General features: G+C 31.4%; 2 protein-coding genes across 6 annotated transcripts in view; both read right to left on the bottom strand.

Annotated features, from left to right (window-relative positions):
* Positions 1–6,434: 6,434 nt before the first annotated feature.
* Positions 6,435–8,048, bottom strand: LOC117923182 (G-type lectin S-receptor-like serine/threonine-protein kinase At1g11410). The gene is made up of 5 exons (XM_034841415.1): positions 7,866–8,048; positions 7,529–7,739; positions 7,139–7,376; positions 6,911–7,061; positions 6,435–6,824 (listed from the first exon to the last, which is right to left on the bottom strand). Exons 1-5 carry the CDS (start codon positions 8,046–8,048, stop codon positions 6,519–6,521), a joined length of 1,089 nt encoding a protein of 362 aa, XP_034697306.1. The 3' UTR covers positions 6,435–6,518.
* Positions 8,049–13,138: 5,090 nt separating this feature from the next.
* LOC117922875 (G-type lectin S-receptor-like serine/threonine-protein kinase At1g11410) overlaps positions 13,139–19,153 on the bottom strand; it is a 44,626-nt gene continuing 38,611 nt past the window's right edge. The window contains exons 1-8 of one of the 5 annotated variants that reach the window (XM_034841067.1): positions 15,832–16,519; positions 15,249–15,729; positions 15,025–15,153; positions 14,566–14,768; positions 14,229–14,439; positions 13,838–14,075; positions 13,610–13,760; positions 13,139–13,531 (exon numbers count right to left, since the gene is read on the bottom strand). In XM_034841067.1, coding sequence (XP_034696958.1) covers positions 13,226–13,531; positions 13,610–13,760; positions 13,838–14,075; positions 14,229–14,439; positions 14,566–14,768; positions 15,025–15,153; positions 15,249–15,729; positions 15,832–16,512 — 2,400 coding nt within the window. In that variant the 5' untranslated portion in view covers positions 16,513–16,519 and the 3' untranslated portion in view covers positions 13,139–13,225. Of the gene's footprint in view, positions 13,532–13,609; positions 13,783–13,837; positions 14,076–14,228; positions 14,440–14,565; positions 14,769–15,024; positions 15,154–15,248; positions 16,520–19,153 lie in introns of those variants that run through there. The other 4 variants (XM_034841065.1, XM_034841069.1, XM_034841068.1 and 1 more) reach the window with 4 other exon arrangements.

Below are 19,153 nucleotides of genomic sequence, written 5' to 3'. Positions count from 1 at the left end.
TTTTTCAATTTCGTCGGTTACATGCCGGAGGCAAAGAAATGGGTTTCCTTTCAAAGGGAGAAAACTCATCATTCCTCTTAACCTTTTCCATTAATGACAACAAAAGCAATGTTTTCAGTATATGCTTTAAGAGGGGTAGTTTCGCCAATTCATTGCATACCCACAGATTTTGGACAGATGGCGATTATAGAGTGATTCAAATGAAGTAAAAATTTTAACTAATCTTCGGTGGAATTGACAGGCTCATTTTTTTAATTTTTTTTTAATATTGGATGTGATTGCTTGAAAATCATGGGCCTTGCAAGTTGCAACGAGTCCAAATTTTTATTTGGAACTTGTAAATTGTACAACGAAATTCCAAACAAATTCTACTTAAAGATTTTGTCCCTATCAGGGAAGGATCAGACATAATATTATTTAGAATATATTTTAATTATTTTTTGTTATTTTTATTTATTTTTAAAAATAATTGTATAAATAAATGGCCCAAGTAAGACAGTTTGAGACACCATCTTTATATGCAAGCTGCTATTTTATTGATATGCTAATGCGAGAAAGCTACTTGCTTTTTTAAGACACATAGAATAAATATTTTCCAAATTTATGTTGTCTTATTAAGGAAGTAATTTACGAAGGAAATTAAAGCACTCCTACATTTGTTAGATGAAAAATGAAAATGAAGAGAGAGATGGACAGCTGTGATGAAAGTGATGGGTTAGATTGAATCAATGAATCCAGCGAGAGGGACTAGCTGGGGAGTGACGGATGGATTAGAAAGGTCGAAGAATGTGAGCCTCTTAGAGCACAAGAGCCTCTTAGAGCACAAGACTGCCGACGCGTTCCTTTTAGGCTTTAGCAAATAGCCAAGCCCCTTTGGGTTTGAGGGGCTTTGACGTGAATGGCCATGTGGACCTCCTCCTCCTCCTCCTCCTCTTTCTTTTCATTTCCTATTTCATACGTCACTCATCAAACCACGTGATCCATGAGCCTGGGCTACGTGTGTGGCCTCTTTCTCTTCTTCATTTCATTTCTCTGTTTGTTGTTTTCTCCTTTAATTTATGCCTTCTGCTCCCATGTCCACCCCCCTCTCTCCGATGTTTAAGTGGTGGTTTAAGAGAGAGTCCAAGTTCAATCATCGAAGGCATGCCACAGAGAGCTCTAAAATTTTAATTTTGTTTCTCTTGGGTAAGTGGCTTAGGTTGTTTTTGCTACTGCTTCCTGATGGCTTATGCCCATGTCCCATCCCTTCACTGTTTTTTCCTTTTCCTTTTCCTTGTTCTTCTCCCTTTGTCAAATAAACACCCGCAACTGTCTTTCTTTCCTTGCACAACTTTTTTTTTTTTTTCCTTTTCCAATATCTTTCATTTTCTCGGCCTTCAAAGTTTTGTAATGGACTGGAGGCCCCGCCACCACGAAGTTGGAGGATTATAATATATTCTTTGTTTTGCCCGGTGACTTTGAAGAAATTGGAAAAAGAAATTAGAAGCATCTTTCATATCACGGGTGGGCTTGAACTAATTAGGTGAAAGGGCTTCAACCACAAGTTTGTTGAACTGGTTTTCCAAAAACTACTTCTTTATAAAATTAACAATATTTTTTTATAAGTTTTCATGTGAAAAAAATGAAAGTCTAATAAAAAAAAAAACTAATAATATAATATTTGAAAAGTGAATGGGATATGAAAGAGTGAGGGTATTAATATTGAGTCATAGAAACATCACAATATTTGAAGTTGGTCACCATCATATTTAGTTATGATAGTTAGTGACCGCTCTTATTGCAATCAAATCTTATTACTATCAATCTCCCCACCGCTATGATCGATCATTATCATTGTCATTCTTTTTCACAAATCATTTCTGTGACACTTCTACCACCGCCTTTGATGAAGAAAATTGAGACCTCCATAATCCGTGAAATAATCAAACTTTGACTAGTATATGTTAGGTGGAAAAGGTCCAAATTCCTACTCATCTTCTAAGCCAATTCTTACTCGTCTTCTAAGTGGAAAGGGTGGGGTAGAGGGTGAAATTGATTAGATGTAATTCAGAAGACTAGTCTTTGTATTGAATTTAAAAAGAAAAGTTATCATGCAATAGATTGTTGATCAAGAAGGGGGTGACTGAAAGTAGGTAAATGAGATATGATAGTTACTAAAAATATAATAAAGAAAAAATGAGACATTGACAGTCATTTTAATATCTGCCCTCTAAAGTATGACTACTTTGAAGATTAGGTGGATAGTTCCATTATGTTCACATTCAAAGAATTATAACAACTTAGAAAAGATAAGTTAAAGGAAAAAGTTAAAAAGAAAAAATAAAGAAAAAAAAACCCTTAAACACATAAATATAAATTGAGGATAAATTAACACATAATTCACCAAATAGAATAAAATTTTTAATTCTTAAGGTATCATATTCTGGTGGAAATGATAAATAATGGGATATTTTGGACATTATATCCAATATATATATAAATGAAATATGTTATGTCATACTTATATTTAACTTATAAAATAAATAAAAACTAAAATATTATTTCTCAATTTTTGGATAAAAAATATAAATTTTCTCTCACATTTAATGATATTTAGAGATTATTCAATAATTTAATATTTAGTAAAAAATTATTTATTTATTTATAATACTCATGATTAAAATATTTAAAATTTATAAATAGAAAAAATTATATTATATTATTCAATATATGAAAAGTTATATATTAAATAATACTCTAAAAGTTTTTTTTTAATGTATTTTACAGTATATTTCATAACTAATTTTTTAGTTTTTATTTTTAACTAAAAAATTTTATTTTTCAAAATAAATAATGTCAAAATATTTTTTTTTTTAAAATAATGTTTTTGTACATGATATATATACACATATACCTATATTTCAATTTAGAATTAACATATGTCATTTAAAATGAATATAAAACAAATTATAGTGAATAATATATTCAATAACATGTCCAAAATCCCATAACCGATTAAAGATATGTTATTTTTTCTCTTATTTTATTCTATGTTATATTCAACAACCCAAATATGGTAAAATAGGTAATTAGTTAGCATTTAAATTTGATAGTGAATATAGTGAAATATCCCTCATCAGCTCCCTTGGTACTAGTGGTTAAGTAGTAGCAACATTAAAAGAAGTACAGGAACAGGCTGTCTTATCTAGGCCTTGTGCCAAGAGATCAGTTCATGATCAGATGGGAATGGGTTCGTTTAACTCACAATAAATAGAAAAAGATTTGGCCAAGGATGGAGCAGCTATGGGCTGAAAGAAACAGGTCAAGAACCATTAGCAGATGCTGCAGAAACAAATCAAAAAGAAGTTTTATCATTCCAGGAGACAATGTTTTAAACTTTTTACACCATAACTTTTGTTTCTCATTCTTGACATGGAGGAAGCTGATGTTAGGCTGTGGTTCTTCTCATTATTTTACATTGTTGTTGCCTACGGACAAAAACAAGAAAAGAAAGAGAGAGAGAGAGAGAGAACTTTAATGATATTTGTGTAAACTACCTCTGGTAGGTAAAATAATTAATTTTAACAACTTATCAGAGCTGGAGCAATCAGCAAGCTTCAAAACAAGCTTCCTACACTTGATGTTGATGGGGACTCACCATCATGACATGTTAATTTTCAAAATAAATGCAGGTGGTTTAGGAGAAGAAAGAGTAGAGTAGTTTCCAAAGAACATGGTAAGTAGTTGGCATTCTTGCACACATAGGAGCCCAATTTGGATGCATGTCAGCACTTCATCCATCTGCAGGATCTGACTTTTCTAATAAAGGATCAATTATACCCAAAGCTTTGCCTCCTCTCCTCAAGTTACAAACCTGAATTTATCTCTTTATAGCATCAGATTACAGTGAAGAAGAAGTAAGCTATAAGAAATTCAATTAACTCACATGTCAAACTAAGTTCAAGGAGGGATTATCATGATAGTGAGCATTGTTTTTTCCCCCAAAATAATTTCTAATAGCAAAACTCCAAAGCTATAAACACCAGATTTTATTGAAAGTAACCCCTCCATTACATACTTAGGTGACATATAAGTAATATATGGTTGCTGGAGTGACAAATAAGACAGACCGGAAAGATTTGTTCAATGTTGTATTTTGGCATCTGATGCATGACGCTTACTATGTTCCACCCACCAGATTTCTGTTTCCTTCAATTTGGTTCCTTCCATATCTTTTGGCCATACCAAAATCTATCTGTAATTTTTGGAATCACTTCAGTATATAGAAGAATATTAATTGCTTGCTTTTATATCCTACATGGTTAAGTTTTGATGAAGATATAACCCTATATTTGGCTCTTGGGGAAAGAAAATAGTAAAGGAAAATAGAAGAAAAAAAAGTGAAAAAAATTAATAAATAGATTTAAAGTTAATAAATTATTTTTACATATTGTGTTTTAATCTAAATCAATAGTATTTTTTTTTCTCTTTTGTATAAAAATTAAATACTTTAAAAATATACTAATTTCTTAGTAATTTTAATTATATTTAATTCTTTTATGGTATTTTTGATGATAAATTAAATACAAGGAAATCGTATTTTTTTTCTTAATTTTTCCATATTACTTTCAAGAAATCAAACACAAGTTGAGATTCCTCTAGTAATTCCAACAATAATTTTGAAGTTTTTTTCTTTTTCTTTTTAATCTAAGATTGATATTTTTGTCTCATCAAAACAAAAAGTATGAAAGTTCCATCATCTCAAATTACAATTTTTATTTAAGCTTATGGAATTTAACATCCTTTCTTATTTCTTGCTCTCGTAGACAAACAACTACAAATTGGTAAACCAACCTATGGTGAGACTTGAATACATGATCTACCATCAAATGAAACTCTGATATATACTATATTAAAAATATTATTATATAATTTCATATAAAACAACTTTTTCATGTTATAAGGCAAGACTACGGACAAAAGATATGAAAACATGTAGCGTGTCAAAAACTAAAAAGAAGTATGGGATGAAAATAAATAAAGTTCAAGAAGTTGTTTGACAAGTATTCATAGATTAAAATCTTTATATTCATGTTTTCTTAAATTCTTCTACTAGTCCTCATCTTGAATTCCTTGATAATTCAGAATTTATTCTACTTACACGACACATGCACCTTTGTTTTTGGGGATTAATTCTTGTAGGTATGTAGCAACATGGCTCAAATTATAACACTTTTTGTGGTCTTCCTTCCTCGTGCGCCGCCTCGAAGTAATGGTGTCTTTTTAATTATTCTTTTAACATGCATTGTCATTCATTTGTCAATAAGATTAGAAAAAAATTAAGTGAAAAAAGAAAACAACCAAATCTTCTCATTAGTCAGTACTAAAAACCAACCAAATTAGGGATGCTCTGAGGTCTTTAAACCAAACCTTTTTCATCTTAAAGTTATGAATATGTCTGCTCTCCCTCTCCCAACCTACCTCGACTAGTGTCAACTGTTGGATTGTCCAACTATACCCAAGGTTAATCAACAAATGGCATGTGGCTATACTAGTCAGGCGTGAAACTCAGCCTTTTCGCTCTCTCAAGTCTTTGTAATCATCATTTCTCAATGTTTTTTCCACTTCCAATTATATTTTTCCCTTTGATTTCACATAATCGATTGTTAACTTTGAATTTCAGATGTCTTGGATCCGAAGCCATACTCTATAGTCTGCACGTACCCATGTTCAACCATCTACAATATTTTAGAGAAAATGGAAATCCAATGAAGAATGTACAGAAAATTTGTAAAATTATTTGCAATGAAGATGCTCATGTACTAAACATCCATACATTGTAAAATTTGATCTCACGTGCCATGCCCAAAGCAGAAAAACAAATATAATTCCTTTTTTTGTAATTATCCATCCAAAATGCCTTATGGTCAAGGCAACTAACCATCCAAAATTCAAATGGGCATGTTTTCCAATTGTCACTCACTGCTTGACAGGAAAAGTGAATGGCCCTGTAATTCATTTTAGGAACCACGGGTATGCCTTGAATATAAAAGAGGAGGCAGATTTGACCATCCTAGCAAGAAGTAAAATGTGATAAACATCTCCTGATAGTCTCAAAAAATTTTGCAAATCCAAAGATTTACCAATTGAACATTCAGTCTTTCGGTCATCAGTCATAGCCTAAGAATCATAATGCATTGCCTCCTTCCAAGTGCTTCCACTACCAATATGGGACTATTTGGTTTGTCGTTCGATAGATCCTATTCAGCAGAGCATGTGTAAAGAATTAGCTCCATTTGAACCATTTTAATTATATGATTTTAGGGCCATGATGTTGAAACAGTTTATGTTCATAAATTCAATGGGGCTGATTAGTTGTTTGATTGTACCCGGAAGCTTCCATACTTGCCCTATCTTTGAGCATACACTTACAGAGTTGGTTAATTATCTAACTATGATGATTAAATCAAAAGGTGTTCTCTTAATGACATTGTGTATACAATTCCTTGTCAAGGAGGATAAATTGAAAGTGTAAGCATTTAGCGAGGTTGAAGCACAGTCACGGTCACATTATTTACAGATAAAAGTCCATCACTAGAGGATGATAGATCTTCACTCTTGTGAGTTGTTTTTGAAATAAATGCAGACCATTTAGGAAAAGGAAGAGTAGAGTTATTACCCAACATGAAAATAATAGTCAACATGGTAGGTCGATCCGTTACAGATTCTTGGACACATAAGAGCCCAATTTGGATGCATCTCAATACTTCATCTGTAGGGTATGACTTTTCTAGTGACGGATTGATTATATCTAAGGCTTTGCCTTCTTCCCATAAGTTCCAAACCTGATAATTTTACCATTATTAGCTTACTGTAAAGAATGAAAAAAAAAAAAAAAAAAGGTAATGCAACATACGTTCAACTCACTTACATTTCCAACTAAGCTTATGGATGGACCGTCCCGATAATAGGTGCTATTTTTTCTCCCAGTAATAATCTCTAACAACAAAACTCCGAAGCTATAGACATCGGATTTTGTTGAAAATAACCCTTCCATCGCATACTCAGGTGACATGTAACCACTGCAATAGCAAATAAAAGAAACTATTAAAACATATTAACTAATACGTTTCTTTGGCATCTCAAACATAACACTTACTATGTTCCAACTACTCGATTTGTGTTTCCTTCCATTTGATTTCCTCGAAATATTCTAGCCAAGCCAAAATCTGAAATTTTTGGAAACATTTCGGCATCGAGTAGAACATTGCTTGCTTTTAGATCTTTGTGTATGATTCTTAATCTAGAGTCCTCATGAAGATATAAGATTCCTCGAGTAATTCCAACAATAATTTCGAAGCGTTTCCTCCAATCTAACAATGACTTCTTTGTTTCATCTGGCCCAAAGATATATAAAATATCAATCATTAAAACAATATTAGGATAAACCAATAATGATTTTTATTAGGCAAATAACTTCTCCAAGTGATTATGCAAGAACCTTAGAAGATTAAAGAAATGGAAATGGCAAAAAATAAATGGTACATACCGAAAATGAAAGAGTCTAAACTTTTGTTTGACAAGTACTCATAGACTAAGATATTCTCTTCTTCTGTAATGCAACAACCCAAAAGCCTCACAAGATTCACGTGTTGGAGTTTTGCAATAAGTGTCGCTCCATTCTTAAATTCTTCTTTTCCTTGTCCCGAATCCTTTGATAATTTTTTCACAGCTATTTCTTGTCCATTAGATAGCTGACCCTAATAATCGTCATGTAGAATTAGCTTATTCATAGTTAGGAAAATTCAGCTTAGAGTAATGTTTGTGCAATGAAAGAAAGTCCAACAATTTCAATATTCATCACAAATTTGAGAATGACTAACTACCTTATAAACTGAGCCAAAACCACCACGTCCAAGTTCGTTCTTAGAAGAGAAATTATTTGTGGCTGTAGTTATGGTGTTCATATCAAAGAATTGTAATTCAGAATTGGTTGTACTTTCTTCATGCTCCTTATCTCCTAGAGAGTCTTGCAGCCATGTAGCACCAAGTCTCAAATTATACAACATTTTGTTTTGTCTTCCTTTCCTTGTCATGGAAGTATAACAATAAATAATGCTTATTTGATTGTGGGGAAAATAGATGGGAAAAAAATTAAGAATATAAATCCTTAATATCTTGAAAGCAAGAAAAAAAAACACTCAACCCCATATTAAAGGCATGTTTGGGAACCGGTTTTGAAAATAGTTTTTTGTTTTCTAGAACAAAAAACATAGAAAAATTGTTTGACAACTAAAAATTATTTTATGACTTTTTCACTTGTTTTTTTATAATTGTTTTAAGAAATAATTATACAAACAAAAATTATTTTTAAAACATATTTAAAAATATTTAAAACAAGATAAAAACATTTTAGATTTCCAAATATACTTTTATTCTACAAGAATCAGAGAATAGTTTTTAAAAACTGTTCTCAAAAACTATTTTTCATAATTGTTTTTTAAAATGGTCACCAAACCATAGTTTTAAAAGGCGTGCTTAAAGCACGCTTAGGCTCAAAGCACAACCACTCCCTAGCTATAGTACATTGCTTGCCAAGACATGTGCCTTGTGAAGAGGTGTGCCTTGTCTACTTTACTTTTCATTTTTAAACACTTTTATTCTTGAAATTTCTAATTGTATATTAAAATCTACATAATTTTATTACATATATTTTTTTTTGTTGAATGCTTCTTTTAAAGTATTAAATTTTTTATTGACAGGATTGAGTTTTGTATCATATTTTATAAAATTGATATGGATACTAGGTTAGGTTTCACTTCACTCATGTGAGCGCTTTGTGTTGTGCCTTGTGCCTAAGTTATAGGATACTTTTGCGCCTTAGGTGTGCCTTGCACCTTTTAAAACTATGGTACTATCTCCACACCACATTTATGAATGAGACCAAGTTGCAGTGGTATTAAACGTATCATAGCTTGATCACTTCAAAATTGCGCCTACCCAACAGTTAAACTTCAATTTTGGTGCAACTTGTGAGTGACGGCTACGTTACAAAGCTTAATGATAATAAGTAAGGTTTAAAAGTGAAAATGATATCTACATAAAACTTAATCGATTTTAAGATATTTGAAGGGTGGAAGAAGACATTACTTAAAAATGTGGTTGGCAATGGCCAATTGCTCAAATTGTTCAAGTTCCCATGGGAAGATAAGGCTGGCACTAGCGTACTCAATGCCAAGTCAAGGGAAAGAAATTCTATTGACTACATTGACGTATACAACGTAATCACATGTTGAGTTGGTCAAGTCAATGTTATTTTAAGTTTTCACCTGTTTATAGGACCTAAAAAAAACACAAGACCATAATTAAATCCTTCGATGTTAAATGTCAGTTTTGCTTTTCAAGTGTGCAAGCCTATCGTCACGTATGTTACATTTTGGAAATGGAAAAGTGTGGTTTCGTAGGTGTATTGAATATTTGGATAAATACTTTGAGTACATAATGCGAGTAACCAAAAAAAAAAGAGTGACTATCTCATTTCCTCACCAAATTGGGGAGCTTTATTCGCTAAAAAACAAGAATTCTAGTTCATACTCATCATGAGAAGGAATATTTCTTTGTTATTAAGAACATTTTCCAAGATAATCCACGTGTCAAAGATCGACAAAATTATAGACATATGAAATAATTTGTGGAAAAAGACCATTGAAAAAATAAAGAAAACCAAAATAATAAGCATTTAATAGTAAATCAGATAATAAAAACTAAATTTTAAAAATTCTAAATTTAATAAATTTCTTTATAAATAATTAAAATTTTGTAATTTTATGTTGAGATATTTTTTATTCACATAAATATTAATTTTTAATAATATAAATATTAAATCCACTAAACATTAGAAATAATGACTTCTAGCATATACTCCTTTTACTCGTATTCTTTGGTGCCCTAAGTTGTATGTAGTATATATGTTTGAGGAGTTCATGAAATTTTTTATTGAAATATGTGTTGAGTGTTAACAGACATAAAACACATATTGACCTCAAATCCTATAAGCTTAAACTTTTAGGAAAATTGGCTGTTCAACATAATAACAGAGTTCGGTTTCTTTCTATCTCTATGAATCCAAATAATATACTCATACAAAATATATTTGTAGCAATAACACAATAGAGAAATTATTGACTTATGTTCAAACTTCTCTATTTTGATATCATTTATTATGTTAAGTTATGAGATTTTCCATTTGTAAAGAAGTTCATTTTAAAACGCGAGGAAAGTTTGAAAAAAAAAAAAAGAGTCAAATACGGCTTAAGGGTAATCTTGAAAATTATTGCAATTAAGATAATTGGTGAATTTTACTCTCTTATCTAATTCTCTTCCATCTTCACTTTTTCTTTTCCTTTTTTACTCTCTTTGATTATAGAAAAACTAAGAAAGATAACTAAAAAAAGGCATCTTAGAATATCCTATTTTAGAAATTTTCTTCCCATTCTTTTCTAACATTTTGTAAGTGTTTTTTTGGTTCGCAATTTTGAAGCTTGAAATTCATGTTCAATTTCATTTTTATGTTTCGAATTGAGTTTGTAGGCATCAATGGTTAATGCAATTATGTGTCTCAATTTTGTTGCCCCAAAAATAATCTGATATCTAATGAATTTTTTTAAAAAAAAAAAAAAAAAAAATTTGTTTTCGTTTTATGCTAGTAAAGGCTGATGTTTAGTTTTCTTTAAATTGATTTCTCTATTGATCCATAATATTTGGATGTGTTAATTGAAATAATTATGAGTAGATTACCTTTAAATTTTATCTCTATTATTTCCTTTACAGATACCATTGGACTTTTAATGCAATTTGAAGAAACAAAACTGTATATTTGGGCACACAAAAACAATTTGCATAATGGGACATGGTTTTCTCTTTAATATGGTTAACCATTTAATTTTACTTATTTATGCACTTGAATTTTTACTTGGGCTCCTTTGGTTTGGTTCTTTCTCTTTGTTTTTTTCCTCTTTTTAGGCCTAATTTTAATGTTTTGATTCATGATTGTTTGAAACTCTTTCTTTTGTTAAATGTTGATATGCTATTTTATTGATAAACAATAAATCAACCCTCACAAAATTTTAATTCTTCCATTTATAGTCACAAGCCAACTAAAATTGTTTCTGTAGTCCTTAATTACCACTATAATGGTATGAAGTATTTTCTTGTTGCTTATACGGGGTCTTCAATTAATTTATGCTGTGAAGTTTTTTGTTTTAATGAGCACAATTACATTAGGAAGAACATTATATCGGGTACCAATGCAACTCTTATATTTTGTTATTAGTTGCTTTATTAGTTTTAGTTTTTGCTCGGATTAAGAGTTCTTTAATAATTGATAATTGGGTGCTTTGTCAGCTTTAATTGTTGTTAAGTTTTGAATTCGATGAACTCATGCATTAGTTGCCTATGAGAAAAACATCTAGACAACATTTTCATACTCATGCGTAGTTGTCTATCTATGGAATATTTGACATGGTATTTTAACAAGGTATGATAGATATAAATAATATAATTTGCTATTTGTCATTCTTAGTTTACATAGCTTTAAATGACAATCTACACATTATTTCTATGAACCTTATAGATGTATTCTCACACAACTTTGTGTCAAATTTGTTTTCAATTTCACATTAGTTAGAAAAGAATAGCAGCATATTGCATAACTCTTTCCCATTTATGAAGTGTGCTTGATTTTCTCTTTAATTTTGGAGATTTTCCATTACTTAGACCTTTTTTGTTTATTTAATTAATTTATTTCTTTTAAAAATTTACAGATTTAAGCTCTCAACTAGATAGCTTGTGCATTTATTAATTCTTGAAATAAAGACAAAATTTGCAAACATAAGATCTATTATCCTATTAGAATTGAAGGAGAATATCCTTGATTTTTTATTTTGTTAAGATTAGATGCATTTGGTGCATGAAATTAATAGTTAGTGTGGTTTCTATGAATTTGAATTTAGATATTTCATTATTTATGATTGAGATGATTAAAATTTATGCTCAATTTTAATTTTAACAATTTCTTGGATAATGTGAGTTTTTATCTATTTAGAAGCCAAAATAACATGAAAGATATATTTGAAACTTTTGTTTTCTCTTTTCCTTTTTGCATTCCTTTTAGAAATTAAAAAGAAGTATACTATTATAGTTATTTAGGTCCATAATATAAAAACACAATAATTAAACTTAGAATTCAATCTTAAAAATATTTCATTGTAGTTAGACATCTAATTTCACAATTTGAGCTTTTCTTTTTGTTAACATCGTTTGTTTTTTCTATCATAGGTTTGAGATAGAGGTGTTGACAATTTTGGGGTCTTTCTAGAGGGTCGGGCTTGAAGATTAATGCTAGAGATATGGTATCTACAAATTGCATGTATGTTTAATGTATTCTTGCAATTGAAAGTACCTTATAATTTGAAATTTGCTATTTTTATACTTGTTGCTTACTTTTCTATTAATGTTGTGTCTATCCTACTAGGTATTCAAGAAATATAGCAAAAAGAAGAAGATGATGAAGAATTAGTGACCACCTCTTATGAAGATAGTATTGTACTTTTCAATTTAAGTTTGTATATTATCTTAATTGAATGTTTGCAATTAGTTTTTTTTTTTGTATATAGAAAATAGAGAGTAAGTAGAAAAAAGATTTTTCCCCTTGAGTAATGGTTTATTTACATTGTTTTAGGACTTAGTTATTATTATCATAATTAAATATGTATCAAATTTAATTTGGAAACAAGTTTCATATGGTAATAGGTTCATTTTCCATTAAAACTAAAAATTATAGTAAAATAATATTAAATTTGTCATAAGCAACCTTGACAGATGGCCAATGCCCAACATTCACATTGCAATAGCTAGAAACCTTGACATATTATACTTATCCTTGACATTTGTTGTAGCAACCTTAACAGAAGAGCAAGTTAACCTCGACAAAAGTGAAAGAAAATTGACATATGTCATACTAACAAAGATTTCATCATTGGTAGAAATAGAAACAACCTTAACATATGTAAATGTCAAGATAGCTTTAAACTTTTCTTGACACTGGCATAGATGACATATATAAATAGTAACATACCTTGACAGATATACCCTACCATGATGGTGAAAAACAGTCAACGAAAGGCTTTTTTCTTGTACTGTTCATTGTCATGGAGGATAAACATACAACATGTGAGAGTGTAAGCATTTAGCGAGGTTGAAGCACAGTCATGGTCACATTATTTACAGATAAAAGTCCCTCACCAGAGCATGATAGATCTTCACCCTTGTGAGTTGTTTTTGAAATAAATGCAGGCCGTTTAGGAAAAGAAAGAGCAAAGTTGTTACCCAACATGAAAATAATAGTCAACATGGTAGGTCGATCCGTTATAGATTCTTGGACACATAAGAGCCCAATTTGGATGCATCTCAATACTTCATCTGTAGGGTATGACTTTTCTAGTGACGGATCGATTAAATCCAAGGCTTTGTCTTCTTCCCATAGGTTCCAAACCTGAGAATTTTACCACTATTAGCTTATTGTAAAGAATGAAAAGAAAAAGGAAATGCAACACACATTCAACTCACTCACATGTCCAATTAAGCTCATGGATGGATTGTCTTGATAATAAGTGCTATTTTTTCTCCCAGTAATAATCTCTAACAACAAAACTCCGAAGCTATAGACATCGGATTTTGTTGAAAATAACCCTTCCATCGCATACTCAGGTGACATGTAACCACTGTAATAGCAAATAAAAGAAACTATTAAAACATATCAACTAATACGTTTCTTTGGCATCTCAAACATAACACTTACTATGTTCCAACTACTCGATTTGTGTTTCCTTCCATTTGATTTCCTCGAAATATTCTAGCCAAGCCAAAATCTGAAATTTTTGGAAGCATTTCGGCATCGAGTAGAACATTGCTTGCTTTTAGATCTCTGTGTATGATTCTTAATCTAGAGTCCTCATGAAGATATAAGATTCCTCGAGCAATTCCGACAATAATTTCAAAGCGTTTCCTCCAATCTAACAATGACTTCTTTGTTTCATCTGGCCCAAAGATATATAAAATATCAATTAGTAAAACAATATTAGGATACACTAATAATGATTTTTATTAGGCAAATAACTTCTCCAAGTGATTATGCAAGAACCTTAGAAGATTAAAGAAATGGAAATGGCAGAAAAAAAAATGGTACATACCGAAAATGAAAGAATCTAAACTTTTGTTTGGCAAGTACTCATAGACTAACATCTTCTCTTCTTTTGTAATGCAACAACCCAAAAGTCTCACAAGATTCATGTGTTGGAGTTTTGCAATAAGTGTTGCTTCATTCTTAAATTCTTCTTTTCCTTGTCCCGAATCCTTTGATAATTTTTTCACAGCTATTTCTTGTCCATTAGATAGTTGACCCTGATAATCATCATGTAGAATTAGCTTATTCACAGTTAGGAAAATTCAGCTTAGCGTAATGTTTGTGCAATGAAAGAAAGTCCAACAATTTCAGTAGTCATCACAGATTTGAGAATGACTGACTACCTTATAAACTGAGCCAAAACCACCACGTCCAAGTTCGTTCTCAGAAGAGAAATTATTTGTGGCTTCAGCTATGGTGTTCACATCAAAGAATTGTAATTCGGAATTGGTTGTACTTTCATCATGCTCCATAGCTCCTGGAGAGTCTTGCAGCCATGTAGCACCAGGTCTCGAATTATACAACATTTTGTTTTGTCTTCCTCTCCCTGTCATGGAAGTATAACAATAAATAATGCTTTTTTGATTGTAGGGGAAAATAAATGGGAAATTTTTTTTAGAAATAATACAATTCCTTAATACCATGAAAGCAAGGAAAAAAGACTCTACCCGGGATTAATTCACTAGGTAACTAAGCTTAGAAATGTTTGGCTTTTCATATTAATCTCTTCATGTTATTCCATGCCCAAGACACAAACATTGGATAGAAGGCTTAATGAACCATAAGAATTTTTGTTTGATTACCTTTCATCTTCTTCCTTAAGAACCAAAATGTGGAGACCAACAGAACCATAATCACAGTAGCCCCCACCACCAAAACTGCCATCATCCCCTTCTTCGCAAGGAAACCTTTTGACTGCTTTTGATTTTCAGCTAAAAAAATACACGAAAAAAAAAACATCATAAATGATCTCATAAATCTGGGAGAGAAATCATTCATGAATCCTGACAATTAAATGCTAGCATACCTAGAGTGATGGCATCCACACGCACATATAAATCTTGGCCCCCTTCAGGAAACACTCTTGTATCCACCAAGTCCCCATGCCAAGACAAGCACCCACTCCCACTTCCACTCACATTTGCAGCCGCGTATCCACTGCAAGAACACTCCTTCAGGCACCCCTCTCTACACGCTTCCAAGCTCATGTTCATGCTCACACGTGCCATCGATGTATCTGGGGGCTTCGCACCTTCCACCTTCACAAACCCTTCCCCGTTCCCGCACACCTTCGCTCCTTCTTTCCTCAGGCATCCCGCTGAGCCGTCTTTCAAGGACCAGTCACGTGGCGACTTGGGCTCGAACCCCGCCAGGCACGTGCACTCAAACTCGGCGCGGCTGTTGTCGCAGTTGCCGTTCAGTCCGCACCTGCCGTACCTGTCGCATCTGTCGCTTGGGGCTGTGTAGAAGCTGAACCATTTGCCTTCCGTTTCCGTCCACGCGCTCCGCTGCATATATCCATCGACGTCGATCGTCAACGTCATGGGAACCCACACGTTGTTCAGGGAATACATATAAGAGATTTCATCTTGATTGTTCAGAAAGCTAACATTGATTATGGTTCTGTAAATCATCGTCGGCACACCGCTCCACCGGAGCCCGTTCCAGTTACCGGATCTCCATAGCCGCTTTGAACCCTGGTACAGAAAAATTTGAGGAGACCCACTGGCGTTCATCGTAAGCGAGTTTTTCCCCGTTCCTGGGTCGGTTGGGGACTTCCAAGAAGTTAGGAACCTGTTGAAACCGGTTCTCCGATCCAGTCCGAGTTTCATGTAGGGAATCAAACTATCTGTAGGATAATCAAAGCCTTGCCACACCACCCTGTTGCCATCGTTTTGAATCAAGACTAGGTTTCCGGTATCTAACAGCTGAGCCACAGTAGCGTTCGCTGAGGAGATGGAAACGTTTGTGGACCATACATGAGTGTTTCCGCGGTGCAGAAGGAGGTTTCCAATAGTGTTGATGGAGAGGACTCCGGAGGTATCGTTGATAGGATGGTCTCTGTTAAGAACCCATACAACGTTTTGTTCACGAATGTTGTACCAAACTCCAATATATCGGAGTGTAGAATTCCGTGGACTGAAGAAGCCAAGAGCGAACCTGGACTGTTTAGAGACTAGAAGGTCACCATCTCTGAAGGGTTGGTTGGGAGTTATGGTGTCAGTGGAGCTGCAAAGTGGGAGCATAAGGAATAGAAGCAAGTACTGAAGAAACAAATTTACAGGACGCATATGTGACTTCATGATAAAGTGATGACTTCCGTGTTACCGATGCTGAGCGCTGGTGGAAGAGACAGAGCAATTCTACAACACAAACTAACTAGTGATAAAAGTAAGGTTCAAAAGAGGTAATGATATCTACCTAAAACCGAATCGATTTAAGATATTTGAAAGGGTGGAAGAAGACATTTACTTGAAGAGGTGTTTGGCAGTGGCCAATTGCTCAAACCATTCGAAGGTCTCCAACATTTGGTTGTGGGTTCTATTGAGCACAATGATGCTTAATGACGTTGAAAAGGTCAAGTCAATCTTATTTTATGTTTTCACCTATTTTGAGGACCTTGAGAAAACCAAAACCACAATGGAGTGGGCAGATATTTCCATGTTAAACGTCAGTGTTGCTTTCCAAGTTCACAATCCCGTCCCCGCCCATACTCTTCTGGTCATATCTTTCCATGTTAACACGTTGGACCAGTCAACTCCGGGCGGACGCGGATGATATCATGTGGCGGTCAACACGGGGCGGTCGAAAGTTCCAAAATGTGCTGATATTTTTGCTGCTGAGGGGACTTAAACCCAATCAAAAGATTCAACGTGCTGCTGGCCAACCACTAGGGCAAACTTGCCCCCTATTAAACGTATAGAGCACAATACTCTAAAATTCATAATATAAACATATTATTAAAATAATATTTTAATGAATAAATTAATAATAATTATTTTATAATCAAATTTAAAACTTTCATTTAATTGATTACCAAAAATTTAAAAACTATCATGATAATTTTTTTTATAGTATTTTCAATATTATTAATATATTAATTAAATATTAAAAATTATATATATATATATATATATATATATATATATATATATATATATATATATATATATCATTTATTTTATATTATTTAATACAATTAAATTAAATGAATTATAATTTTAATATTAAATATATTTTTAAATTAGACATACTATAATCAAATATCACAATATTATTATCCAATAATATTTGATATAATTTAATAATAAATATACAGTTATGAAATTTATATTTTTTATCGTAGCATATAATATTATTATGAAATATAATAAATTATATCATATATATATATATATATATATATATATATATATATATATATATATATATATATATATATATATATATATATATATATCAATTTCTTGAACAAAATAACTTTAAAATATATATTATACTTCTAATTTCATTTTTAATAGTTTTTTTTTTCTTTTTTCTTTTTTACATTTTATAAGTTCTTATTCATTTTAGGTCCATCGATATTTTGTGTCAAAATATTTACCGACATACTTCCGATATATCCCTAAAATCAAAGTACCGATACATCCATAATTACCGATATTCTATCCTTACTTGTGGTCAAGTTTTTCCATGTTAAACGTTAGTGTTGCTTTCCAAGTTCACAATCCCGTCCCCCACCCATGCATAGTAATTAGCCATTTTGAAGAGGAAAAGTTTGAGCATGTTTGATTGGTGTTTTCAAAATCTATTTTTTGCTTTCGAGAACAAAAATTATGAGGTAGAGAATGTTTTTTCGTCTCAAGTGCTCTCCATGTTTTCTAAAGTCCGATTTTCAGATAATAAAAAAAATAGTGTTCTTCATATTTTTGCCACTATTCCAAGAATAAAAAAATAGATGTTCTTAGTGTTTTCAATCGATATTCTTCATTTCATTTTTATGTATTCTCATGTCTTCTTTGCATTGAAAATGGGTCTCACAAAAATTTGATATTATTAGACCATTTTTTTTTTTTTTTGGTCATTTTCATTTCAATATTTTTTGGACATTTCGAGATTTTTATCACCATATGATTTTTCAGATGCATTTCAAATCGAAAACCTCCATAAATTCTAGGATTTCCTTAGAAACCAAACAAAACATAAATAATAACACAAAAGGGCAAGAATGCAAAGATTAAAAAATAATAAAAAATGAAACCCTAACCAATAATCCGTGCATCAACCATATATTTTGATTTTGGTCTTGGTGAGTAATGTTTTGATCTAAAAAGGAATGATTCAACCTCACTGAATAAAGTTTCAATCTTGAAAAAGAAACAAAGAATAAGAGATGGAAGACTAAAAAGAGAACAGTGGAGATAGAGGATTAAAAATAAGAAAGGAAAGAGATGAAAATATATTTGATCTTGATTTTTGTCCATGAGGTATTAAAGTAGTAATTCATATGAATATATATATGTAAAATAATAAAAATTAATAAATTTCTACAAATAAATTATGTTGATTTACTTTAAGAATGTTTTATCTTTTATATAATAATTAAATTTGAAATATTGTTAAACAAAAAATTATCATAAATATATCATTATTAGTTAAGTAGAAAAAATAGATCATAAGTTTCCAAGTATGATGCATTATTATTTGATATCATAAATTTTATCTTTATAAAATCCAATTATTGATATTTACCATATTTTGATGGGATAGTTTACCAATTATTGAAATCAAACATAATTAAACAAGTTTACAAAGTAATCTTTAAAAAAAAAAATTAAATTGATGTTATTTTTTTTTAAATGGAACAATTTTTTATTTTTAATGATTTACAATATCAAGTTAATTGAATAAAACACTTAATTAAAAAAAAAA

This window comes from Vitis riparia, chromosome 10 (assembly GCF_004353265.1).
Source record: "Vitis riparia cultivar Riparia Gloire de Montpellier isolate 1030 chromosome 10, EGFV_Vit.rip_1.0, whole genome shotgun sequence".
NCBI lineage: Eukaryota > Viridiplantae > Streptophyta > Magnoliopsida > Vitales > Vitaceae > Vitis > Vitis riparia.
Note: the sequence above shows the minus strand (reverse complement) of the source record. Positions and strands in the feature narration are given on the sequence as shown.